This window comes from Phalacrocorax carbo, chromosome 12, assembly GCF_963921805.1.
Source record: "Phalacrocorax carbo chromosome 12, bPhaCar2.1, whole genome shotgun sequence".
In the NCBI taxonomy this organism is placed as follows: Eukaryota; Metazoa; Chordata; class Aves; order Suliformes; family Phalacrocoracidae; genus Phalacrocorax; species Phalacrocorax carbo.
Window position 1 is genome coordinate 2,372,846 of NC_087524.1, and position 26,782 is coordinate 2,399,627.

The 26,782-nt window shown below is 42.7% G+C and overlaps 1 protein-coding gene across 1 annotated transcript; it reads right to left on the reverse strand.

The window, feature by feature from the left end:
- Positions 1-1,434: 1,434 nt before the first annotated feature.
- On the reverse strand, positions 1,435-26,641 carry RBP3 (retinol binding protein 3). Its single transcript, XM_009507916.2, has 4 exons — positions 16,047-26,641; positions 8,344-8,534; positions 5,450-5,592; positions 1,435-3,579 (listed from the first exon to the last, which is right to left on the reverse strand). The coding sequence occupies exons 1-4, from the start codon at positions 19,092-19,094 to the stop codon at positions 3,251-3,253; spliced, it is 3,711 nt and encodes a 1,236-aa protein (XP_009506211.2). The 5' UTR covers positions 19,095-26,641; the 3' UTR covers positions 1,435-3,250.
- Between the last annotated feature and the right edge of the window lie 141 nt (positions 26,642-26,782).

Here is a 26,782-nt window from a genome sequence, read left to right on the forward strand (position 1 = left end):
CAGCTCAGGATCTATGTCTTCCTTGACGGTGTAGAAGAAGGTGGAAGATCCATGCAGAAAGCAGCTGTGGGAAAAAAAAGAAAGTTCTTGACTGCATAGATGATAGAGATCAGCTTTGAAAGTGCAGGTTTGTGTTTCAGGGGAAGTTCTGTTACCTGTCATAATTCCAGATATTCTAGAAGTGTTCGGTACCTCTAAACAGTACGGTCTCCTAGGTTCAGTGCCACTTGCCTCAGTGAGTCCTGCAGGCTCTGCCTTTACATGTATTTCCTTTTTGCCAGTTCTGAATTTGCCTCCTCTCAACTTCACTGTATTAAAGCGAGATAGGGTAGGATATAATTCATTTATCCTGCTTGTTATTTCTCCACTCTGAGATAAGAAAGCTGGTCTTTTCAGTGTCTCCAAACAAGACATTTCCTGTGACCCCACCTTGAGCAGAAAGTCCAATCTAACACAGAATCACAGAATCACAGAATGGGGGGGGGTTGGAAGGGCCCCCTGGAGCTCATCCCATCCCACCCCTGCGTGAGCAGGCACCCCCAGAGCAGGGGCACAGGGCCGCGTCCAGGCGGGGGGTGAATGTCTCCAGGGAAGGGACCCCACAGCCTCTCTGGGCAGCCTGTGCCCCTGCTCTGGCACCCGCACAGGGAAGGGGTTTGTCCTCATGTTCAGGTGGAACCTCCCGTGTTCCAGCTTGTGCCCGTGGCCCCTTGGCCTGGCGTTGGGCACCGCTGAAAAGAGCCCGGCCCCATCGTCCTGACACCCACCCTTCAGATATTTGTAGGTATTGATGAAATCCCCCCTCAGGCTTCTCTTCTCCAGGCTGAAAAACCCAAGTCTCTCAGCCTTTCCTCATAAGGGAGATGCTCTAGCCAACACAATGTACACCGGACTGTGTCCAGGTTCTGAGCTCGTTGAGATGAGAATAAATATGACCTAGCAGTTTGCAAAGACAGGAAAAAATAGTTTTTTAACACACTGGTCTTTGTCAAGCCAGATAGTTGCAATGCCTATTGGCCAGCAGATGACCTACGAAACAGTAAATGGTATTTCGTCGATTACTAACATTTGTCAGGGTTGCACAATAATTTTCCAGTGAAATCGATCACTTCAGTGAACTGACAGCATTATTGATTCCAAATGGACTCACCAGCAAATGCATCTTCATTGTTTGTTTTCTCAACTGGATTCCAATTTCTAGACATATTTTTTATTCATAAGTACTTACCATATTACTACAGGAAGAAATCATTCACTATTTGTGCCCATATGGTATATCTTTTGGCCCTTGAATGGACGGCTGAAGTTTTTCAATGTTTGGTTTAACAACTACTATTGTTTGTACATGACGGCACAACTGATTGTGTTTAGGAAAACAAAGCAATATATCTGGATCATTTAGATATTAAAGAGGCTTAAAAGACATCAGAAGAAATACATTAGTGTGTTTACTCATTCACTGACTACTCCACTCTTTTCCATATTAAGCATCTTTAATATTCTTCATATATATATCACTTTACACAAAATTCTGTGTGAGTTTTAATTCATTTAAATATTTTCCACAACATTGAGAAGTTCAACAACTAGCTAGTGCATAAAAATCAGAATATGAAAATCACTCAAAAGAGTCCAGGTTAGTGATCACACTGAGTGTAGTTGGTAAGACAAACAAGCAGTAAAAAAGATGGAAAGTTTATTTCCTTGTTAAAATTATTTTCCTGTAAATACTGAAAGAGATTCTCTGCGGTCAGATGTTCAAACACGATTTATAAAAAACCAGCAGTAACTTACAAATAAGTGAGCAAACAGCAATGTGTAACAAATACAGACTGGCTAAATTCAGGGGGACCATTTTCCTAAGTTGCTTCACAGGTGGCATTTTGTAGAGATGAGAAATTCTGAGATCTAGATTAGAGGTATATGCGTTTCTAAATCATTACAAAGACAGATGGTTAGATAAGAATTGTAAGAAAGACAAGGAATGTTGTTCATTGATTAAGCTCACGTCAGTAACTCTGTTAGTTGCCCTGGAATACACTATTACTTAGTAAGTAGCTGGTTGGTAAGGTGTGTCTTTTGGCCAGGACACACAGCAATCTGTTTTTAGCCTTAAGTTAAAAACATATGATTCTTTTCCCTGACTCTTGATCTGAGCAGTGGGTGAAAGAGTCAACGTACTGCCTTTCTCCTGCTCACTCCCCATCCCTCTGCCAGATACTAGGGGAGAAGCAGGCATGCACCTAAGAAATACCAGGAGTCTCTGCAACCCTGACAGGCTGGGAATGGTTATTTTTGGTACATCTAAATGATGACATGGAGAAGAGACTTAATTTAGCTCTTGCAGTTTGGAAAACAGAATCTCCCAACTACTGTTAATTCTCCTTTAAGACATATGAATAGGAACCTACACAGTTTCCAATGGAGCAGAGGTGCCTTTTCCATCTTTGCAGAAATGCTCTGAGTTGGTTCACATGCCTTCGATATTGACAGCTGGGATTTTCTAAGGGACCGAAGGAAATCTCTGTGATTTGGAGCTAAATCTTAAAGAACAGATGCTGCAACAACTAACATTTACATTTGACCATAGGAGAGGAATCCAGAAGCCCCAGTGAATTATCCAATCATCTACGCCAATCCCAGAAAGAGCTGGCTTCCATACAATGGGCTAAAAACGTCAGCACGTTGCAAATGGGAGTCACGCTGAGCTATGTACAGGGAACCGACCACTGACCGTAGAGATTGAAATGAAGTTCCCACTTCTTTCTAGGGTTTACATCTGGGGAGGTAGCTTGCTTTCCCTAAGAACCTGGTTACTAGAAATCTCACATAAAAGGTGAGACTCCATTGTGAAGCCTCCCTCAGCTGATAGGAACTCAAATCCACTTCTGCTGCCCAGAACAGCACCATTGCTGATGCTTGTGAATTATTCTGGGTAGCAAAAGGGCCTTGCAACTTCTGTTGGAACTGGGCTCTTGTGCAGCAAACAGCCCATGGTTTACTGAGCCAGACGGATAACAAAAGGAGGAACACCTGTAGCATGCCCATACCCTCACATGTACATATGCACACATATACACTCAGTGAGATTTTTGGGGTCCCAATTTTAGATTAGTTACTTAAATTATGGCTATATCCTGCTCTGAGTTCCCAAACCCATTATTGGTTCAGCTCCTGAGAGTTTAAGTCCCTTGGGCTCCTCTGAAAGTTACAGCCTACCTTTTTTCCAGGGCCATGTTCTCCCACTGAGCTATCTAGAACTGTGCAGGTGAGCACTGAGCATCTCTTTTGCTTTCATGAGTGCTGTATCAGCTGGTGTTTCCATGTGAGGAGGCACCCCCTTCCCTTCCCAAGAAGTGCCCTCTGCAGAGATGACTGATCTGGAGGTGGGGATGATGATGTAGAAGCTGGTATTGTCTACTTGATGTGTCTGTGGGGAATGGCAGCCACCACTGGTCTGTTCCCCAATGATGAGAGCTCTGCCCAGTCTCTTCATTATGTATACAAACTCTTCGGCAGCCCCAGCCGTCACAGCACTGGTGAGGATTATTAGCCCCTTCTGAGAGCCATACCTCTCGCCTACCAGAAAGGACAGAAAGCATCAGAAAATGCATCCATTTTCAGAGATTTATTTGCACGATGGAGCATGAGAAGCCAGGGTAAAACATATTTCATTAATTATTTTATTATCACTATTAACAACCAAAGAAGTTTGAAAAATTTACTTTGTACCTATGATAGTATTAAAGCACTTTTTACACTAGCCTAGCCTCTACACTGTAAAAAAGACTCACCCTATGTGATGCTCTTGTGCCATTACTTTCTGGTTATGAGCTCCAGCAGCTGGTTATGAGCTCCAGCAGCTGGCCAGCCAGCTCATGGTTACTACTGCTGGGTCTTCTGTGGCTTTGACTTTTACAGGAGATCTAGATCGCGTCAAAGGAGTGGGATAGGCAGGTGAGGAAAGCAATATTTTCCACTGCCCCAGTAGGAATACTCAAAGCTCAGCCAGCAGCATCTTCAGTTTCACTCTCATCTCTGCTCTGGGAATATGGCTGTCATAGAGCTTGGACTGCAAACTATGCACGCAGCATTTTATGAAATTATAATTTCAGTGGTTTCCCACAGGCTTTTTACAGTCTATAAATGGAAGATGTTTCATGGCTTTTGTCCCAAGCCCTTCAACAAATATCCCTTTATTATTAGGATCTGAGCCAAGTTACCTCATTTTCTTACATAAACCAGCTGACAGAAGTAGGAGGAATTTTGCACCTTATTTTCAATATGTCCGAACACACCAGATACTTTTTTGAGAGTTTAGTTCCTTTGAAAATGTGTCCAGTGCATCATAACTGGGACTCGATAACTTGAAAACTACTCTAAACTGCTCTAAAAATGTCATTCTTTAAGTTACAGTATGACATATAATTCTCACGCTGAACTGTAAGAGAGGGGCCAATAGCATGGTAATTAATTTTCACACTGTCTTTGCTCTTTTCATTTCATTATAGATGTAATATCCATCAGAAGACCCTTTTCACAGTATATATATAAAATATAGGACCAGACCCAGCTCCTTTGAAGTTAATACGAGTCTGGCTGTTCTCTTTGATGGGAACTGGAATATGTCCATAGTAATCATATCCCTTAGCACAGCCCACCTCTGACTGCCTGGGAAAATAGATGGACCCTGAAGCCTGCGACAAAGTTTAACCACCTCAGCATGCTCCAAGCCAATAACTGCAGACACCATTGTGACACCTTTTTTGGTACTGTTCTAGCTTTAAAGGGGAAAAGAATTGAAATGGATGTTTAAGGCTTCTTAGCGCTCTAACTGCACTTTATGAGCATTGAAGAGCCCTGTTTCTGGATGTTGCAGCCCCCCTTCAACTTCTATGAACAGTGGGATGGGGGTGTGTGTGTGACACATTGCCAAATGCTCCAAACTCACTCAGATGTGCAAAATGTAGTGCTTTTTATTCTCTTGCATTGTCTGGACAAATGGGGCTATTGTGGGTGTTTTCTTCTACTGAAATAGTGGCTTACACAGGTAGGAAGTGAGGAGCTACATAGAAAACTATGTGTGAGTATTGGAAGAGATATTACCAGAGTTTTAGGCAGCATGGGATCTATTTTTAATTTTGGCAGCTTTCAAAAGCAACAAGTCACAACTGCTGTACACAGTATTCAGCTAAACTTCTGGGGACCAGTTTACAGACTTCTGTGCCTAACATACACCATTCCTATGAGCGATAAACTGTTATTTATAAACGGCATTGAGGGACATGGCTGAAATGCACATTTTGGTTTTACACTCTCTGCACAGCTTGAGCTAATCATGGCAGGTGCTTTCACCAAATGAGTTGTGATGTCTAACGGCTCACTTTAAAATACACAAGGAAGGACATCTGAAATGAAAAGCTACCCTAAAAATAAATTGTCATTTTACCTTTGAGCTGTGGCTGGGTCCATATTTCCTTTACTGAGTCACTGGGTCTGTCATAAACTTTGTCCAAGAGAATTTGGTGTCCTTCATCAAAGAAGTATGAGCATAGGATTGCTATGGAAGTGGTGGAGCCTCCAATATTGTACCTTTTCAAAAATTAAAAATATTAAGGAAACAATGGAAGATTTGTGGCAGCAGTAAATTTCCCTTCCAAGCATTGTTCCTTAACAACTGAAGGGGCTTATGGCTACATTTTGATACATTTACATTCATTCTTCCCTATCAGCATTTGCACATTTATCAGAGAAACAAAATCCTGTCTAAGAGTCTTGGACTGTTATTGCCCACAACTGACTTCAAAAGCAAACATAAAACCGAATGGTCTATTTTTTTCTTGATTTAACCTGGAAAAAATTCAGAAAGAAAGCAAAGACTTAATCTGCAGAGAAACATCAAATTCTTGTTATTCTTTTACTCTGAATAACCCATGCTGTTAACCGACATAGGCAGCATGAGTAAATACCTAAACCCTGATATATAAATGTAGATCCCAATGTAAACAACATATGTTTGTAGAACCAATGTGTTCTTATTTCCTGCTGCACACAATGAGAATACTTGGTGTTTGGCACCTTATAAGATCATGCCATTTCTTTTTGTGTCTAAAGGTTTTGTTAGCTGCTTCATTTAGGCCAGTCACGTTTGAAAACTTTGGTAGTTTCATTTCATATCGTCCTGTGAAGATTAAATTCACTGAAGAGCCTCGGTGTCATTTGAGAGCCCTGCTATGAATACACACTATGGAACACCATGTTATTTTTTGTCTGTCACTTCTCACTCATACTAGAGCACATACAGCCCTTGAAGTGTTTGTGCCTTGCTCACTAGTAGGAGACAGATACGGTGCTTTCCTGTAGCTGACGTTAGGAGTGCCTGGCACAGACATTCCAGCAAAAACCTGCTAGAAAATGAGTTTTCCTTAGTCCAGCCCATAACTAAGTTTATTTCAGCTCCAGAAAAGGATTAGACAATTCAGGAAGCCTCTGTCCCAAAGAGTGAAGCTGCCTCTTCGTCCTGTGGCACTGGGAGCTGTATGCCGCATTCCCACTGTGACTGGCTAGAATTGAAATAAGCCTCTCTAGTGTGTCCTGGATAGTGCTGTGGTGCCAGGAGGTCCTGCTGCTGCTGCACAGCCCATCAGGCAGCTAGACGCAGCAGAGCTCGGTTTCCTGTGGCTGCCATCATATAGTGAGTGGCAAGCAGGCAGCTAGAGCAATGCCGGAGAGCTCTTCTGGGGACTCTTGCATCTAGGACTGTGAAAGTGCAGAAACTTTAGCCAGTAATAATGACTGAGCAGTTGTTAGAGTTGTAGCTTACTCTTGGAGGCAAGTACTTCCTTCATTACAGACTTCCTGTGTGACATTGGGGAAGCTGTTTAGTTTATCAGTGTCTCCTCTCAATGCTGTGAAGGTTAAAAATATGAAGTTCATGAGTGGTGCAGCTGTTCCAGGGAGGGAAACTTGTCAGATAAGAAACATTATTCATTATGGTTAATCCCATGCAAAACAGAAATTATCAGCCTTGCCTTAAAATCATAAGGTTGGTTTAGGGAGAATTTCAGAAGATAAAACCTTTGGGGTTCTCTTTTATGTACCTTCAGAGACTGAGTCTTGGGTGTGCACTCAAAGGGCTGGAAAGACATTAAATATTAAAAAACCGCAAAGCAACCCAAGGAAAGAACTATAATGAGACCTTTTGGTACCTGTGACATGTTTTATTGCCGCTGACCCCGATCTGAGTTTTAGCTTGGGAAAAAAATGGGGCAAGAAGGAGGGAAGCCCCAGTCCCATCTCAAGTCTGTTGGAAGATGGTGGTGCCTTTGCTGAATTTGAACTCAGGCATGGGTGTGTTTTGTTGGTTGCTGCCCTGCTTCCTCTGCGCTTACATAGTGAAATCTCTCTCTGCTCTCATCACTGTGCTTATCTTTTCCTGCACGCGCCGCAAATACCAGAATAACATTAAGATTACCAAATACAGAGAGCGCCATGACGGCAATGGACACGGCACGTTGTTCTAGCATTAAAAACAAGTTCTTACAAAAGCCTTCTTTTCTTTAGTTGATGTTTGTAATATTCTGGGCTCACAAACATTAGCTCTGGACCAAAACAAGGGGATGATTTATCTAAATATGATCTGGGAAATGAACAGTTGTGATATTCAACTACTTTGATAGCTGGCAACAAATGGATGCCATCTTCTGGCACAAAAGATTTGGAGCATTGTTGACATACTGGAGTGTTCAACAGAACCCTAAGTTAAGAGCAGGCATATGACACTGTAGCTTGCTGTGGCACGGTCTAGGAGCGCTACAGTACCTTTGAACCAACAGTACCTTTAAGCCACCTTTGTGCTCTGTGCACAAGGGTCATTCTGTACAGGCCTGATTGCCTGGGATAATTTAGCACTGCAGATATGACAAACTAGATGTTGTAACACAGCCTTACGCATGGTCTGGTTTTTTGACTGTTCAATCACTTGACCACTGCCTGCAGTAAAAGATTTAATTAAGCCATATATATATAATTAATACAAGGCACACGCAGAGTTAGATCAGAAAGAAATCAGAGAAAGAAAACAGATGTGACATCCAGGATCGCGTTCTGTAACATATTCCCTATATTTGCCTATTTAGTTCTAAACATCTCAAGTGATGGTACAATTTATCTTGAGATATACTTCCAGACTGTTATTGTTTTCCTTGGCTGTTTTCCTTTTCTCATTTAATCCCAGCAATGTTAGCCTGTAAACAGGACAGTAAGCCATGTAAAGCTAATTCACTGTTACAAATAAAATGCTGTTTTGAAAGAGCTTTGGTTATTTGCCATTCAAAGGTTTACCTCATGTCTATGATTAATGCATCTGTGTGAACAATTTTCTTCCAAACAAGCTCTACCAGTAGGTCGGACACCTGGGTTAGAAGTTCACAGTCTCCAAACATATCGAATCTCAGATAGCCGATGTTGTTTTCAAATACATTTGTGTGGAATGAAAATTTAATCAGATCTTCAAATACTTCTGGGGAAGGCATCTGAAAGAGTTTGGAAAAACAAAACAAATCATTTGCTGGCACTGATAGCTTGGCACAAAATAATTATGTGGGTCAAGTTTAGTCCAGGTGGGACATATGTGAGGGATGTGACCAGGTCTGAAGAACATAATGAATTATATTAAGATTTTTGCATATTAAACACAGATTAGCATTTTTCCCAGTATAGGATGCATCAATACCATGCCCAGAATCTGGATCAGGTCCCTGTTTATCAGGGCCCCGTTTATTTTTCAAAAATACAGGAATTTACTTGGACAAAAGAGGCTGAGAAGGCTACAAGAACCATCCCCTGGCCTGCAGCATAGGCCACTATTCCAGGCCTACCACCCAAGCCCACTAGTTTCCTTTAGCAGTTCTTTCTAAATAAGGCACTTGGGACTTTTAAAATCTCTTGATTGGCCTCAGCTGACAAACAGCTGCTGGCTGTAGGTGAGGTTGGCCCCAGCCCCTCTTAATGAGCCAGTCCCTGTGACAATGAGGAATCTGATGTGTTGGGCATGTGCTAGGGTATTCGTGAGGTAGGTGTGTTAAATCTCTTGTATGGTGGCCATGTGCCTGGAGTCTCACATGTTAGGCTGTGATTAATTTCACTTTGTTTATCTTATGTTATTAAACAGCAGAATTTGTTTTAATAGCAATGCGTAGCCAACTAATAAAGCTATCCTAGTAACCCCTACGTGCATTGGAGTCATAGCCTGCTCCTACTGCCAAACTTATGTTTTGCATACATGTGTCTGAAAATGGGAGACTCTCCTTCAGCTTAAGGAGATAAAGCTTTGGGATATATCTGACTTATGTGACCTTCAGCAATTTGGCCTCTTCTCCTCAGGGTTGCTGCGAAAACGATGTTATACTTGCTTTTTAATCAGTTGCCCTGTGCCATAGCTTGGCCCCAGGTAATCCGTACTTTTATACCCAAAAGAACAAGGAGTCAGCAGTGAACTATGTGCTAAAAGGTGCTCTCCCAACCTGCAACGTGCCACAGAATTTAGGAGGCATTTGGGCTTTCTGTAACTGTATAGGAGTCCAACAATCTCCTGCCCTACGTGAAATGCTCTGGCCTGGGGTTGCGCTCCTGCCAAAAGCAGGTCTGCCACAGTAGAAAGAGGCTTTCCAAGGTGTGTGAATGCAGCTGTACTTGACACAGCTCAAGTATATACCTGGGGGAATATTACCCACCGTATCATGCTTCTGGCTGCCCTGGGTTGCTTCATCATTCAGTGCCTTCTGTATGCCAAAATTGCCAAAATTTCAAATATTAATTTAAAGCCCTGTTGGCCAGTAGTTTTTGATCTGATGGTGAGAGAAAACTCTACTGAGTCCTTTTCTGTACACTTTTTTTCTCACTGTACCTTGTGAAAATAACCACTGTATCTGGACTGTAAACATATCATTCCAGCACTACTGAGTTTGTCATTTCCAATCCACTTCCCAGTGACAGCAATGCTACTTGATCTGCCTACTGTACTTTGACTAACAAATCACAGTTTTGAAGAATATATCCAGCATGCATTGCATTGTTCTGACAGAGCTTATATCTAGTCGAGAGGTACTGGTCCCCCCAGGAGAAAAAAATCATCACTCATTTGTAACATCAACAAATAAAATTGATGTGCTACTCTCAGCCGCTTACTAATGATGTTTTAGCTGAACACACATATTTCTTAACTCTGTTTCCAAAAATAATTGATAGATGCATACCCATAAGCATGTTGATTAAGATTTTTTTTTTATACTTGTTCTTTTATTGTTCTGCATCACATCTTTGTTCACTGGGGCCTTCAGTACTTGCTAGCAGTGTTGCTAACTCTTGGAAATTCATTACAGAATCAAAGGGGGGCAGGATGCTCTTAAAGGCTCAGGTATCATGGGGTAAAATTAATATGCAAGGATGTCAAAGAAATTCTTCTTCATCTTCATGGCTGCAGGAAAAGGTATGAAAATGTATCTGTTCGAATGGCTCTAAGACCAGAAGTCAGACGAAAGGCACTCAGAATGTAATTTTGGGGGGTGGAGCCTCCTAATTTTTAAGCAAAAGAGGGGACGAAGCTGGGACAGACAGAAGAGAGAGAGAGAAGAGTTACTGTCCTGGCAAACTGCAGGTTCTTGACACTGGCACATGGGCCATATGCTGCTGGTACCTAAGGAGGTGAGTCTAGCTTCAGAGAACAGCAACACTCTCTCCTTTGCAAGGCAGGGTTCTTTTTGCAGGCCAAGGACAAATTGGGACAGGATGCAGCTGAGAGTAAGATCCTGCTGCTCAGTCAGAAAATGTTTACATAAAAATGACTTGATGGTTAAATATAAACCTTCAGGTGCCTTACTAAGAACACTATAAGCAATGTGGCTAGACTAAAAGACCTCCAAGTTAACACCACTTAAGCCAAGGAAGAATTGTTTTTCTTTAACTATATAGGGTGTCCAGCCCTATTCTGCAGTCTCCTTCCACAAGTGAGCAGCTTAACAGGAGCAAGTAATGTGACACAGAGTGGGACCTAGAATGCTGCCCTGGGACTCATGCATGGAGGCTCATCACTGGTTCTGCTACTGACACATACCCCAACCACGGGCAAACTACCTTTCCAATTGTGCCTCTCTTCCCCCTTCTCTCCCCTTTCACCTACCCTTTAAGTTGGTTTGTTGATTTATATGGAAACTGTATTTCCGTAGCTAGTTTTGTGCTCACCATTGTAATGTAACTCTGATTTCCATTAAGGTTGTTCTGTCAACTGCCAGCTATTAAAATATTATCAGCCAACACCCTTGTGCCATTGCAAATCCTGAGATTGGTTTAAGAACCATGAGATCTTGGGGGCTGGGGTTGCACTTTTCTTTCTTAGAATAACATTTGGGCTCCTTGTGTACCCTCACAGGCTGGAATTGAACTATCCATCCTAGTAGGTCCCCCAGCTCAAGGTCTGAGCAGGATCAGCTATATTGCTGAGAGACGATTCTCACTTGCTCTTAAAAAAGCCCATATCACTGGGTGATTTCCAGGCAATCCAGCCTAGTACGTCACTAGCCTTACTATTACAAAGATGTTTTTAACATCTAGTGTAAACAGCCCAAGTTCACTACTTTCTAGTGTTTAAGTGCATTACTTCTTGGCCTATTCACCATAGACAAGGGAACACATTATTCTCTTCATATTAGAAACAGCCTCTTACATATCTGAAGACTGTTTTCATGTCTCCTCTCAGTTTTCTTCTCTCTGGAATAAACAATTCAAATCTTTTAAACTTTTTCAAGATGACTCTTATTCAGTCTTCTCCTTACTCCTGTTCCTCTTTTCTGCAGTCTCCCTACTTGAGGCACATCCTTCCAGAAAAGCATTGCCCAAGACTGTGCACAGTATACTTTAGCTGAATTTTCCTGAGCTGAATGTAGCAGAAGACTTCACGTCTTACTGATTATATTCCTCCTTATCCATGCCAGCTTGATTATTATTATTTTTTACTGCAGCAACTTGTCTCTATTGACTTGTTTTCAGCTTATGAACTCTGAAGAAGCCATATACTTTTTCGCCAGACTCCCCCTAAACAAGCTGTTTCCTCCCAGAGTTGTGCAGTCAATTACTCTCACCCTAGAAACTGTGTAAGAACCTTCCATGTGTTCTTATTTAATGTCATCCTGCTTTTCACGGATCATTTCTCCAGTTTTTCCAGAACTGTAGCTTTGAATTCTAATCTGCCCTCCATGGCACCAAGACAGCCAGGATGGGAGGGTTACCACAATCAAAAGCTGAAACCCTCTGGGACAGTGCTCTGGAAAGGATTAAAAGAGGTTATTTAAGGCTCTCAGTCCCTATTGAGGGAGTGCAGGGCAGAGCGAGAGCTGTACTCCACAAAGGGTGGCACTCCACAGCAGTGTGTAAGCCTGCTCTGACAATACACAGCTTGTAACATACTCACTGCAAGCCAGTGAGCAGTTATTTTCTAGTCAATGCCCTGGAAGAAGATTACATTTGAAAGGAAAATTTGAAAACACAACTCATGGCTAAATTTTGATTTTCATCGAAGTCCCATTGAAAATCCTTAAAACTAATGGCCAAATCTACTGTAACATTAATGACAATGCAAAAGAAATGAGCACAAATGGATCTCTTTGGTGGGCTTGTAACTGCAAACATAGCTGCATTGACCTTGAGTATCAGGATCAGAAGATGAAAGGTTCTAGAAAAAGAAAAAAAGCAATAAACAAAGTGTCATCTTCTGTCTTGCACCAAATAAAAGAAGCAAGCATGAATTGCAAAAGATGAAGAGTCAATGAGAGTTGAACAGAAGACATTTTTTGGCTTGCATAAACTTGCATAGTTCCACTGACTTTACTGATGTTATGTTGATATAAAACAGCATCATATGGGCCCACAACAACTCTTTTCCACCTGTTAGCAATAGATGTAGCAATTTGATTATCTAGCTTGACAATTTGAGGCTGAGCATTTTGATTTCACTCATTAATAAAGGGACATAAACAAACAATAGTCCTTTCTAGTGAAACGTCTGTAACTGTTGCCTCCTCCAGCAAGGACAATACTTTGCTATAGATGCATATTATTCATCTGGGAAAAGGCAGACTTCAAATGCAAGAACAATTTCCGTTTAGAAAGTATTCCTTTTTGTCTGATAATAATTTTCAGCTACTTATCTAAAACATTAATACAAAAATTCTCTTAGGTGTGAAGACTGCTTTAAAAGTATTTGGGCAATATCAAGGGGCCAAAAGAGTCATTCAGGGAGGCTCCTGTCACTTAAAATTGACACAACACATTGCCAAAATCAGGCAGCAGTTTTTCGATGGATAGTCTACAATACTCAGATACCAATGAACACAAATTTTTCAGCATGGAAAGGAAGGTATGACTGGAGAGGAAGAGAAGCAAACTGAAGAATAAGCAGCAGGCTTTACTGAACTGCACATCAGCAAGTTTACAGAGCTCTGCCTTGCAAGCAAAATGCTATTTTCTGAATCTCAAACAATATATGCAACATTTGCCTCTGGGAAGTCTGACTTTGGAAAGTGGCATTTATGCAGCAGACAACTCCAGCTAGCATTGACCTTGCTGCTGTCATACAAGAGATGCATTCACTATCCTGTATTATGCTTCAGCAGTTATTCTAGTGTAGCAGATGCAAAGGTCTACTTGCATTTCACTTGCCTGTCTCCTATGTCCCATCCCATCCTTCCTGCCGTTATTCATCATCACTTTCATTTAATTGTGTTGGATCTGCTTCACTGTCAAGGTCATTATCAAGAAAATCCCACTGTCAAGGGAAAGGGAGGCTTGGAGGTTAGGTAGCACAAGAGAAAAACTAACTCTTAGGTTTTTGAGGAATAAATGTGATACAGATTAAAAGAGCCACTACATCCAAGTATAGGACTGTAACAAAAAAAAAAAAAAAAATTACAAATGCAATTAGTGGCACCGTATAAGCTTCGCTGTTACCTGAAGGCTCTCTGGGGTATTGGTATGGTGTATTCCTGAAATATTTCCCAGAAAGCATCCCTCCTGGCTCTGCAAAAGCAAGGCAGGAAATGAAGGTACTGTTGCTGCCCAGTGCTCTGTGGAATAGGTGAGTTTTCTTTTACCTCTATCACAAAGCAAAGCCTTTACTTCAGTGACTTCAGCGTCTTCATTCACTCACCCTCTTTTGCCTTAAAATGTCTTAACATTGCTCTCTTGCCTTTCTGCCTCCCAATTTCCTCAAGCACTATAAGGGAACATGTACAGCGTTGGAAACTATTTTAGCCTCGTAAGAGTCCTGTGCTTCTCCTCTGCTATTTAAACATTATTTCCCGTGAAGAAATCTCAGCTTTATCCCAATTTTCATCCACACTGATGTGATTTCCTTCTTATGGATGTATCCCCTGACCTCTTCAATCATTTTGCTTGACAAAGAACTGAGGTAAACAGAGGCGTTAGTTAGTATAATGGCATTTCCTCACTCGCTCTATCAGGATCAGAATTTCATGTCATGTGACAAGTAAGATATTTGTCCTGTACATCCTGTTCTCAACATTCAAGGTAAGTAGGGTTTGAACAAGTAAAAATAGCCAACCATATGCATTAACAGTTTCAGCAGTGACTAATTTGCAAGATGGGCCTACTTTGAAGAATGGAAAGAAATTATGATGTACGACTAATGATATGTTGCTAATAATTTAGCAGGGAGCTCTGTCAAAAACATCTTTAGAGTGAAACTTGCTACACCCAACGAATGCAGGAGGGAAAGAGAGTGATAGAACAGAAAAGTCATTTAATTAGTTATTTCCATTTAAGCTTACAGGCAAGAATGGGGCCAGCATCTCTTGGTTAACAAACCTGAAAAAAATGCCCTCCCCTGGCAATGCTTAGACTTTGTCCTTGACCTTAGTGTTTGAGATAATACCACAGAGGTCATGCCCACTTTAAAACATGCATGCCAAAAGCTTCTCAGGGTGGAAGCCCACAGATTTCCTCCCCCAGGAAACATTTAATAGTTACCTGACACTTGGTATACTCTGGTTCATTGCAAAGGCAAATGCATTCTCTTCAAAAAGTAATTTTATGAGTCCCTGGAGAAAAGCCGTCTCTGGTAGCCATGCTAGAGCAGTAGCCAGAAAGTAACTAACTCCATCCAAGAAGGGGATCAGGTTATCCTAGCCCTCCCTTTAATTTGAAGATGGAATTTTAACAAGTGCTCCTGGGATCTCCCTCCCGCACAACAATGAGCAAGGAAGATTGCCAAGGCAGATGAGTGTATAAATACCCAGGCTCAGAACAAAACACAGACTGTTATGCAAACCACACAGCAAAAGTAGATTATTAAAAATCAGTTTCTCCCTGGGGTCACCTAACTTCTACCCAGATACTTCTTGCAAAGTATTTCTAGGTCACTGGGAAACTGTCTGATGCTGAGCATGAGATACAATCAGAACAACTTTCTGCTGTCACTACCAAAGGAGTTGCTTGTTATTCTGGTGTAACAGAAGTCAGGTACAGCAATTTTATTTAGAAAAATTCATCACAGAGTATGTGGCTGCATGTTTTGCGGGTGTATGCGTTTACTCTGATCCAACCAAATTTTTCTTAAATTACAGAGTCTGTTTGTAACCAGTGGGTTTCTGCATTTATTTATTACAGCTTGAAAAGCCATAGCACTGAAAGAGCGGGGATCACAGAGACAATGAGATATCTTCCCTCTAACCATGAAGCCCTGCATATTTGCTTGTGGCAGATGGCAACTGAAAGAGATTCACAGCCTGAAGGTTGTTCCCAAAATGCATGCAAGCAAAACTACCAGGTACTACCACAAGCTACTACCCTGACTTGCCTCAGCGTCAGAGAGCGCTCAGCCTCCAAAACCCACTATTCCACTAGCACTGGCTTCATTTCTGGGTACAGTTAAATCCTGGAGGGTTTACGATATCGGCTAGAAACAAGATAAGGTATCTGACTCAGTGCTCTCATTCTAGCTGGCATCAGTATAGCTGGGTACAAGAGAACCATACCTGTTTTGGCATGATCCCTGGGATGCTGTCCTTGGCGTGTTCAGGGACGTAGAGTAATTTCAGGTGCTCATCATCAGAAAAAGCCTGTAAGTTGGCAGTCACCTTCCTGGCCAGCTCCTCTTCTGTATTAATCCTTTTATAACTGTCTTTGTTGATGTTCTTGGTGAGGTCGGATGCTATAACAGACCCAATGTCCATAAAGGCATAATTATCTGCCACAAGCTTGCCTACAGTTTGCAGTGTCTGTGGCACCTGGGCACGCAGGTTGGCAATGCGCTGAGCCACAGCCATGGCTTCACTGGCCTGGATGGTGATGTGTGGCTCCACCCCAGACACGCTCCATACTTTGCCAGTGACTGGGCTGAGCACCACTTGGCTGGGGATGGAGGCATACAGGGAACTGTTACCAACACGATAAATGCCCACTGAGAGGGAACCACCTACTGTGGGCTCACCAATAACTGTGGCCCGGTGTAGATCTTTCATAGAACGAGTGAAAGCTTCTGCTGCTGAGCCACTCATATGACTTGTTAGGATGTAGATGTCCTTGAGGGAGCCGTATCTCTTGCCGGTGACTTGGGGGAGAGTCCACACCTCTGTGCTGCGGGAGGTACTACGGTCGAAGACAGTGTAGAGGTGTTGCCGAGGCTCAGGCTCAAAGAAATAGGAACAAAGGATCGGGATGGCAGTGGAGTAGCCACCTGTGTTGTACCTCATGTCAATAATCATGGCATCTGTGTCCACCAGCTTGTTCCAAACCATCTGCACCAGCTGGGGCCCAATGGTCTTCACTGTTTCTGCCTCAGCCATCATATCAAAGCGAAGGTAGCCCAGGTTGCCTGGCAATATCTCAATTTTGAAAAGTGCCTCAATTATGTAGCTCAGTTCCTCAGGGCTGGGAATGATGTTGGGAAAATGTTCTTCTGGTGTTGGTTCCACATGGCTGTGGAAGACATGAAGCCGATGGTCCCCTGAGGCCTCCTGCAAGTCACTGGTAAGCTGGGAAGCCAATGTCTCAAAGTCTACAGCTGACCGATAACCTCCTTGGGCCTGTTTGGTGCTGAGCATAGTACTGACCTTACCAGCCACTTCTGGGATGGCATAGTGAGCCTCTAGGAGTTGCCCAGTACCCTCCAAAAGTACTCCCATATTTTTGTGGAAAGCTAGCACCTCTTCAGCCTTCTCCAGTGCATCCTCAGCCAACACTATGGCATCAGGCACAACTCCTCCGCCCATCCAGCTTTCCCCATGGTTATCAGTAAAGGTGATAACAGGAACTGTGATAGTTAGGCCATGGGTTATTCCCTGCTCAGGCTGCAGCAGAGGGAAGGTGCGGGTGTGTGAGAGGCTTCCTGCTGTGATCTCACCAATCAGTGTGGCACGGCCCAGGGACTGCATGAGGTAAGCAAACTCCTCAGCAGCTGTAGCAGTGTGGTGGCTGGTGAGCAGGTAGATGCCACGCTGAGCCCCATAGGGCTGTCCCAGCAGTTCTGCCTGGCTGTTGTGCTCCTGTGTGTGGTTGGTGCGCCTGTCATAGGTCGTGAAGAGATGGACAGGGCCAGCAGCAGGGTCTTGGAAATAGGAGAGTAGCAGAGGCACAGCAGAGGAGGAAGGGCCCCCAGGGTTGTAACGTAGGTCCATGATCAAGTTCTCTGTATTTTGGAGGGGCTCCCACACTTTGTGGACAATGTAAGGTCCCAGCTTAGCAAGAACAGAGGCATCAGCAAATTCATCAAAACGCATGTAGCCAACATTGCCTGGCAACACTGACACCTTGAAGACAGTATCCACCAAGGCATGCAGCAGTTGCTCATTGTCAGGTAAGTTGGCTGCCACTGCAATTGGCTTCTCAGCAGGGGGGGTGGCAGCTTCACCTGGCATCATGACTTGGACCAAGAGGCGGGGGTCTTCAGATAAGGTCTGCATCTCAGTGTTGAGCTTGGTGGCCAAATCTTCTGCTGACTGCACAGAAGAGAAGTCAGAGGTGCCGAGGTGCCGCAGCAGTGCTGGCACCCGCTCCACTAAGCTGTAATAGTCCTTTAATATGTTTGTGAGGTGGCTTAGGGTGCCAGGTACTGCTCTGCGCACTGCCAGGATGTCCAAGGATTTCTGCAAGGCTTGCTCTGCCTTAGTGGCCACACAGGGCATCACACCACTCACCTCCCAGCTCTGCCCACCCCTGCTCAAGGGGCTCACAGATCGTGACACAGGAACCATCATATAGAAATTGGAGGGGCCAATACGCAGCTTCTGGACATCCAGTGAGCCCCCAGCTGTCTTCTCCCCGACAGTGATAGCCCTGTTCATGTGCTTGAGGATGTAAGCCACATCTTCAGCTACTCCTGTGGTGTGGCGGCTGATCAAAACAATGACATCCTTGTCTTTGCTGTATCTCTCTCCCAACACCTTTGGCAGTGTCCATATCTCTGTGGTGGTGTTGGAGGGCCGATTGTATACAGTCTCAACATGCAGCATCTTGTCCGCTTCATGCAAGTATGAGATGATGAAGGGGAGGCCAGAAATCTGTCCCCCAGTGCTGTGACGAAGATCTATTACCAGGGCAGATGTCTCTATCAGAGTCTTCCACACCTTGTCCACCAGGAAAGCTCCAACTTTCTGCACAACTTCCTGTCCTATGATATAATCAATCCTCAGGTAACCAACATTGCCCTCCAGCTTGTCATACATGACCACATGCTCAATAAGACTCAGGAGTTGTTCACGAGGTGGGGAAGCCTCAGCTTCTTGTTTGGGAGCTGCATGCAGTGATGGCTCATAGGAAATCACCAGTCTTGGGTCATTCAGAGCACCCTGCACTCCAGCCGTCAAGACACTGGCCAGCATTTTTGGATCTGAGATGTCCAGGATCTCCCCGCTCTTGATTGCTTGTTCAATGGCATCTTGCATTCCCACTAGGTTTTCAGGATAACAGTAGTTATCCAGCAGGACTTTAGCCATGTCCAGCACTAGAGTTGGCTGAAAGATTTCCTCAGCAGCTATGCTGCACATGACCACTGCTGAAAACACGAAGAAATGTGTCCCAATCATTTTGTCTTTGTGCAGAATAGAAAAGAAGGAAAGAAGTCAGCAGCTCTTATTGATCAAGATGAACGTAGCTCTCTGATGACTCTCTGTGAACCACACTGCAATCCCTGTGTTGAATCCAGGTGCACTGAACTGAAAAAAATCTTTTATCTGCATTAAACCTTTAATCTCATTAAAATGGAGTGCATCATCTGAAGTGCACCAATAGATGAAGTTCAGCTCCTTACTACTTCACAGCCCTCTTATGAAACAGTAATAAACTTCAGTCATCAAGGAAGATCTTTCTGGCAGCTAATTGTTTTCAAAAGGTAATGCATTTCATGTTATAAACTGGTCCTGGTTTATCCTGACAGTGGATTGCTTAAATGCAAAACTGATTTTAACCACCACTAGAACAGCATTCATTCAGTCTTTTACCATTATTTATGAAAAGCTTATACCAGGAGGATCTTCAGTGACTTAGTTGTATCAATATTTAATATTTTTTCAAAAGTTGTTGACGATACATTGTCTTCGGCATTTTTTAGTCTGAGCTGCAAAGGACTATTCTTACATTCTATGACTAAGGGCTCCAAACAAGGAACTCCAGACATTTAGAACAGCTCATAAAATCCAAGGTAATGACAGCCTGTTAATTTCTGCGCTGAGAATTGCCAGCATTTTAAACAGGACTTTGAAATACATTTGCCTCAACATAATACAGCTAAATCTGAGGTGACTTTAATCTTCATAATTTGCACTCAATTAGGATTTACTTGTAATACCATTGAGTAACATATGGTCATGTCTGATGACAGCTCCCAGCCAATAGACTTTAGGCTCAACATACCAAAATAGAACGTGGGGGGTTGTTTTCTTCTGCTCATAATGTATTCGAGACCCTATTGTATTAAGAGTTTGAAAGAGGACCAGAATATGCGGGATGCAGCTACGGGCTGCACCCATGAGAGTTGTCAACATTTGGAGCTCCAGTATGACATGCCAAAGATGTACAATAACAGATTCTTGTCTTTAAGACTGAAATGAGTTGCTACCCCAGCCATTCTGCTTCATGGAGGTAGCTGCAAGGGCACAGCAGGAAATCCGGGAAGGCTGTGGTTTTGTATTGCTTTCAAAATGTCACTTGTTGCTACATATGAATACATGTGGGGGGAAGAGTCTAAAGATGGTCTGCCCTGGCTGGGTGCACTCTGCTGGTGTCACATGTGAGTGTCAGGAGTGAAGCCCGCCACTCACATATGCAAAGTTTAGTGCAGTCCTTTTTCTGGGTCATTCAGTTGTAGTAATAACAGAGTTTTGTGAAGTTCCTTCCTTTAACGAACTATATACTCTGTACAGGGGTAGCCTTGTCTATATTTCCAGGTACTAGTTCATCCCATGGTTGATTTGTATCTGTGTGTATGTGAATGTACAAATGAAAATCCATCAAAGGGAACAACTAGATTTTTCTAAGAGTCCATTAGAGAAAGGACTGCTCTATGCCAAAAGCTGTAAAACCTAATGTTACAATCACAGGCATCTCTGGCAATCAGGCAGCGCTCTGTCTAAAAACCCCTAGTTTAAAAAATGTTGCCACTTCCCTTGTCAAAGGAGAGGCCTAGGATATAGCTGAAATTTTTGTTCATGCTGTATAAATAAGTAATTAAGCTCTGAGTGTGCCACAGCAATATTCTGTGTGCCTCACTGGTAGAGAAGCAGTGAGATTCAGATCTGTTGTGTCTTCTTAATTTTGGGGGCCCGTTCTATATTGTGACAACGTGTGGCATCCATCATAGACCTAACTCCGGGGCATTATCACCAGTTTGAACTGCTCTTCTTGCTTTCTTCCTGCAAAGAATAATCCAGAACTCCAGGGCAAAGGTAGCTGGCACAAAAACTCTCCAGCATAGCCACAGTTTGTCCAGAAATCGACTTTTGAGCTACAGCATTTATTGACAGAGCTACATTAATTCCTCATGTGGCCAGTTCAGTGGACAAATAGATTTCTGTTGCTTTCCTAACCCATGACCCTTCTGTCTGTCTAGCTTGGAAAGTTTCTGAGGCCAGGATTCTCTTTTGCTACATTAACGTCTACCACATATCCTACCTTTACTTCCAACCTCTGATAGTGTGTCTAAATGCCGTTACCACAGGAATAATTGCACACACTGTACTATATGTTAAGACAATCAATTCAATAGACAAGATATTGTACATCATAAATCCCCAACTTAATTCTTAAGGACCATGTGCTTTGTGCATTGGGTAAGGCAGGGGACGTCTGAAATAAAAATATTATGAGCTGTGATTGTGTAACTAATACGTATGACCAAGAGGGGGATGATGCATAGAAAATCCTAATTCTGACATTTCCCACTTTGGAGTGCTTAACATTTTAATGTTACTTGCAATTTCTGTATGTGCCAACATCTTTCAATTAACTTGAAAGTGAAGATATAGACTAATTTTGTTATAATGGAAACAAAGCATAACAACAAGGAAAACATATGTATGAACTAAAACAACAAAGTAAAAATGAGTAAACATGGTAGGGTTAGATATTTCGCCTGCTGGGCTAGGGGGTTGGGTTGTTCAATGGATCCCATTTTTCTTATTTCTTTCTTCCTTTTACTCCTGCTGGGTGCTGGAGGAGGGCATGCCCAGCAGCCAAGAGCAGGGTTACAAAATGGATCCATTGTGACAGGAATTGGGAAAAAAAGTACAATAATCCATGTCCCTAAGAATATGTCAGGATGTATCTCTATTTCTGTCCGTCTGTACAGTAGCTTTAAGCATGCAGCTTTCTTTATGGTGTGTACATAGTACTTTCTTTTTTAATCCTTCAGTACATAATACTTAACAGACACATATATTTATATGAAGCTATTTACTAAATACAGATAATGGTGGAAATTAGGTTAAATTATTTACCATAAAAATTAGAGAAATAAATATTTTCTGGATTTCTTGAAAGTAATTTCACTGTGCTATTTAAATCACAGAAAATCTTTAAAAAGCCTTATTTTTTAGAAGGGCCTTCTTTTTCACTGTATTCTGCCACTTTCGCCTTTTAGAATAGAAATTAATAGAACTTGAAATGACAAAGCATTACTCAAATTACATTAGTTTCAACTTGCTGTGGAAAGGGTGTTATAGGGTGTTACAGATGTTATAGATGAGGTGTTAACAGTCACCTCATCTTACTCTGAATGTAACAGACATAGATGAATTGCCATGAAGATCATACTCAGAAAGGAGACAGTAACAGACAGTAACTGATTTTTAATCAGGGTATGTGCCAGATAATTACCTTTCATACCTAAATGAGTTCTATATATCTACTGCTAAACTCATGGTAATTTTTTTTCCTAGCATTTAAGGAAGTATTTCCACAGATTCACAATATTCTTCTCTAGCGAGGCCTTATCTAGAGGTTAAAAATAATGAAATGGCCCTTTCCTGCCTGTGATTATTGTAAAATCATCAGATTAGAAAAATAATTTTTCTCTGTTTTTCTAGCATTTATTGTGCATTGTATCATGTTCTAAAGATTTTCATATTAGAAGGGCTGGAAACTGTAGCTGAGGTTTTTATGAAGCTAGGGGTTTGAGAAATATATACAGCATTGTGATTAGTTTTATCCAGTAAAAGCCAAGATATGGCAACACTCCACAGCTCCATTTATTCCTGAAGTTCAGATACATATTATTCCACATACACTTTATCACTAACATGGAGAAACAAACTAGCTTCACAATGTCAAGGTAAAATAAATACTTTTCCCAACATGCACAAGTTAAAAAGCCAGAACAGTGGGAAAAAAGTATTTTTCCACACTGGATCTGTTCAGTGACCTATTTCTCTTGTTCTGAATTCAATTTGACACGTATCGCTCACTGCTACCTTGGTTATTCTTTATAGATGGTGTTAGAAGGTAAGAATCTTTCCTTCTTTGGTGTGGATTCTTCAGGTTTTGGATAATGACTATTTACTTACTAATTTCTTTATACATATAGCTTAAATTTTTATTAAACATGTTGTTTAATGCAAGTCTGTTCACTGAACTCTGAATACCTAGATCCAAACTGTAACTCTACCATCACCTCCAATTTCCAAAATAACCCAAGCCAAATTCCTATTTTGATTTCAGTTTTGAGCTGAACTCAATAGCTCAGGCCTAGCTCTAGCTTTTATAACTCATAAAACTTTATGACCCTTTAAAATCTGTCCACAAGTATTTCATTTTCTGACTTCCTGTGGGCATGAACTTCCCACAAGCTCTGAGAAGAGGTATTTTCTTTTATCTGTCCCAGACTAGTCTGCATGCATGGACTGCATCATGCATATCATGCTAAAAACCTTCCACAAGAGTGACATTAAGTGTTTTGCTATTTATTTTTTGCTTTACAGATTTTGCCCCTATACTCCCTGGTTTTCCTCTGCGGCTGATGTCACCATTCCCTCATCAGGCCCATATAGACCATTTTGTCACTGATAAACCGCAGTAGCAGGAGGCTGATCCGAAGGTGGCAGCAAGAGCAGTTTTTTCACTGACAGAAATGCCAGCAGGGTAAAGGTGACATTTGGAAATAAACTACTTCGGTTTTAGTAGAGCCCTCTAATATGGCCAAATTTTAAATTATATGTATGAATTAGAATTAACGTAAAGGTGATATTGGGCTCCCAAACACTGAGAGGCAAGGTTTATTAGCTCAAGCACAGGACTATGCTAATGAAATATTTAATGCTTTCAGGACTTTGGTAAGCATTTCTAGACAAACCTCCACTGCCTTTTATAGATGTACAAGTCTGGGTCAGTGCTACTTCATGGCTGTCTGCGACAGGCATGACTGGGTTGCATAGGTATGGTCTAAGACTGTCTTTTCTGTTCTGTTCTTGTACTTTTGATACAAAGGGAACCTTGTCCCTCAGTAGGCTTTCTAGGCCCCTTACTAATACAAATAATGAATAATATCACCCTTAGATTCCTTTATATTTCCCATGCCAAAAAAAACAATGTTAGCTTTTTGTCCCTAAGTTTTTCAGTTCTTATGCTGTACAAACCTGTATAGATTAAAATTAGAGCTGTTGGAAGTTTTCTTTCACCTTTTTTTTTTAATATTGAAAGCTTTCAATATTATGAAAATGGAAACAGCACTTCAAGTGAGTTCTTTAATGATTACATTTGTAATAAGAAAAACTTAAATCCAAAATGTGTTGGATCTGGATTTTGATTTTCTTCTGCTAATATTCATTTTCCCTTCCCTTCCCTCTTTTTACAGTGACCAAGAAAGAGAAAAAGAAAAGAAAAAGAGAATGAGAAACAATTTATATTTTATTGAAAGATTGGGGGAGGGTAGAAAATGTATATTCCCATTTTGAAACCTCTCTAATTTCAGCCAGGAGACAGTGGAGAGTCATCACCGCTCACAGAGCACAGCTGTGATAAACTTGAACTGCCATACTCTAGGTAAGCAGAAGATTCAGGAGGGCTTCAGGAAAATGCATTGCAGCTATCCAACCTGAACTAATTCAGGAACATGGTTTTGAATTTTGGCAAGTAATTTTTCAACAAAAAGGGGAAATTGATGTACAGTCCTTGAAGAAATGGTATATTATGTGCTTGCGTTATATTTTCTGTATCCTCTAGATACTACATTTCTGACAGATTTACCCGTTTGGTCAGCACGGTGCACCAGTTAGCTGATAACAAATAGCTAATATTAAACACTGCTTCAAGAGCCCTCCTATCCTGAGGTTATTATTTGAAACAGTGAGAGCTCCAGTCAGCCACGGTAGCCTTTGCTTAGCGGCCAGACCCGATCCAATTCCAACAGACTGTGCTGCTGAGGACCGGACACCTCTGACGGCTGGTGACACGCGTCCCGGCGCTGTTGTCCGCCGTGCTCATGTAGGATGGAAGTGCCCAGCACATCCCAGCAGACCAGCTGTTGGCATCTTAAGCTATCTAGTTTGTTGTAAAGAACTAGGATCGGAAGCTTTGGTTGCTGGCCCAGTACCAAGGCCCGGGCTGCCGAGACATTGCTCGCTCAGCTCTTCTGGTGTGCTGGGCTGATGTCAAGGCTTTTGTGGGGGCTAACGGTGGGTGTGCCAGGCTCCAGCCAAACCATACGCCTAGGTGAGGGGACTGACTCAGAGCTACGCTGAAGCCATGCTCCTATGAGGCTTTTAGCCAAACTATGACCAATGGTCCAAAAGAAGCTTTAAGGGAGAGGACAAAAAAGAAACAGAGGCAGCTCTGAGGCAGCTCAGAGGGACAACATACTCCTGAGGCAGCAGCCAGCACAGACATGGCAGCAGGGCAGCTCGGAGACACGGTGAGGGCAAAAAAAAAAAAGGCAGCGGGCAGTCCAGAGGGAGACGTCAAGAAGCACCTTTAAGCTGAGACATTTTAAGGTACCGTGTGCAGGAAAGTGAGAAAACGTGTGAAGAGCTGAGGCGTAACGAACGGCGCTGGCGCAGAAGCACGGCGCAGCCTGAAGATGGCGCCGGGACAGCACGGAGGCCCCTCACGGCCCGGCGGGGGTGTGGAGGGAGCACGGAGGCAGAGTTCAGAGAAAACCCTGAGGGCTGAAGAGGGGCCAAAGATGGCTCTGGGGCGTTTAGTTGGCCTCGGTCAGCCCTGGGGCAGTACTGAGGAGATTTGTACCTCATGCACCTGCAGTTTGAGCCTCCTACCCTGCAGACGGAGGGGCAGAGCTCTTTGAGCCCATGGCCGTCTAGAGACTTTGGAGGGACCTGCCCTGTTTTCATCCCTGCTAAACACACAAGAAGTGGTACGTTGGGAGTTAGGAGGGGGAGAAGGGAGGTGGTTAGTAGTCAGGTGCAGTGGCCTCTTAGCTGTTCAGAGCAGCCAGAAGCGATGTGGAGCTGTTGTTACACTGTTTGAGGGTGGGGCCTTACCTCACGAACTTTGTTCATTACTGCTTGTTGGCTTTGCCAGCTTGTTCTGTGTTACCATCTGTACCTGTCAGCTCTTCTTTGCAGGAACAAACTTTGATTCAGTGCTGTCTATGAGGAGCTACAGCAAGGTACTGATACCTGCTAAAGCTCACCGTTCATGCCTGGGTGGGCCTATGTGGTGCGTGGCCCTGCATTACCTCTGTGGTAATGGCCAGGCACTGAGGCGGCTGGAGAAGAATCAGCTGTGGTCTGGGAGCAGTATTAATTGTGTTAGAGCATGACTGCATTTGAAATGATAAGCCTCCTTGAGAGGCAGTCTAAAACCTACTATTCCGAATATCAGCAATTGGCAATTCTAGCTTCACATTTCTACATTGTCAGGATCTTTCCAGTGTAAAGGTCTCTGAGCAGATACCAGCTGAACACCTCCAGATTCCCATGAGGCCTCTTCACCTGTGGAAAAGAATAGTGAAAATGGAGACCTTCTTGACGTTTAGTGTTTGCTGGTGGTGTGTTGTTAAGTGATAAGTTGCATCTGCTGTTTTTCTGTGGTGGGACGTGGCACAGAGGAGTAGATGAGATCAGAGGACGTTGTGCCTGCTACATATACAGACAAGGTGGGAACCTATGTAAAAATAGCAACAACTATATCTTAGCAACAACTATATCTCCTGACCAGCTTCCACCAGCTTACCATGTTTAGCTGTTAAGACTGCAGCGCTATAGGGTAGCCTTAAAATTGGCTGTGGAGTCAGCTGGTGATTCTGATGTTCCAGGGCTGTTACATG

Coding starts and splice junctions, on each gene's coding strand:
- RBP3 (XM_009507916.2), bottom strand. CDS start 19,094: ATGATTGGGACACATTTCTTCGTGTTTTCAGCAGTGGTCATGTGCAGC. Junction 8,535..16,046: donor CAGGGATCATGCCAAAACAG/GTATGGTTCTCT, acceptor AAACTCTTTCAG/ATGCCTTCCCCAGAAGTATT. Junction 3,580..5,449: donor GACCCAGCCACAGCTCAAAG/GTAAAATGACAA, acceptor CCTTTCTGGTAG/GCGAGAGGTATGGCTCTCAG.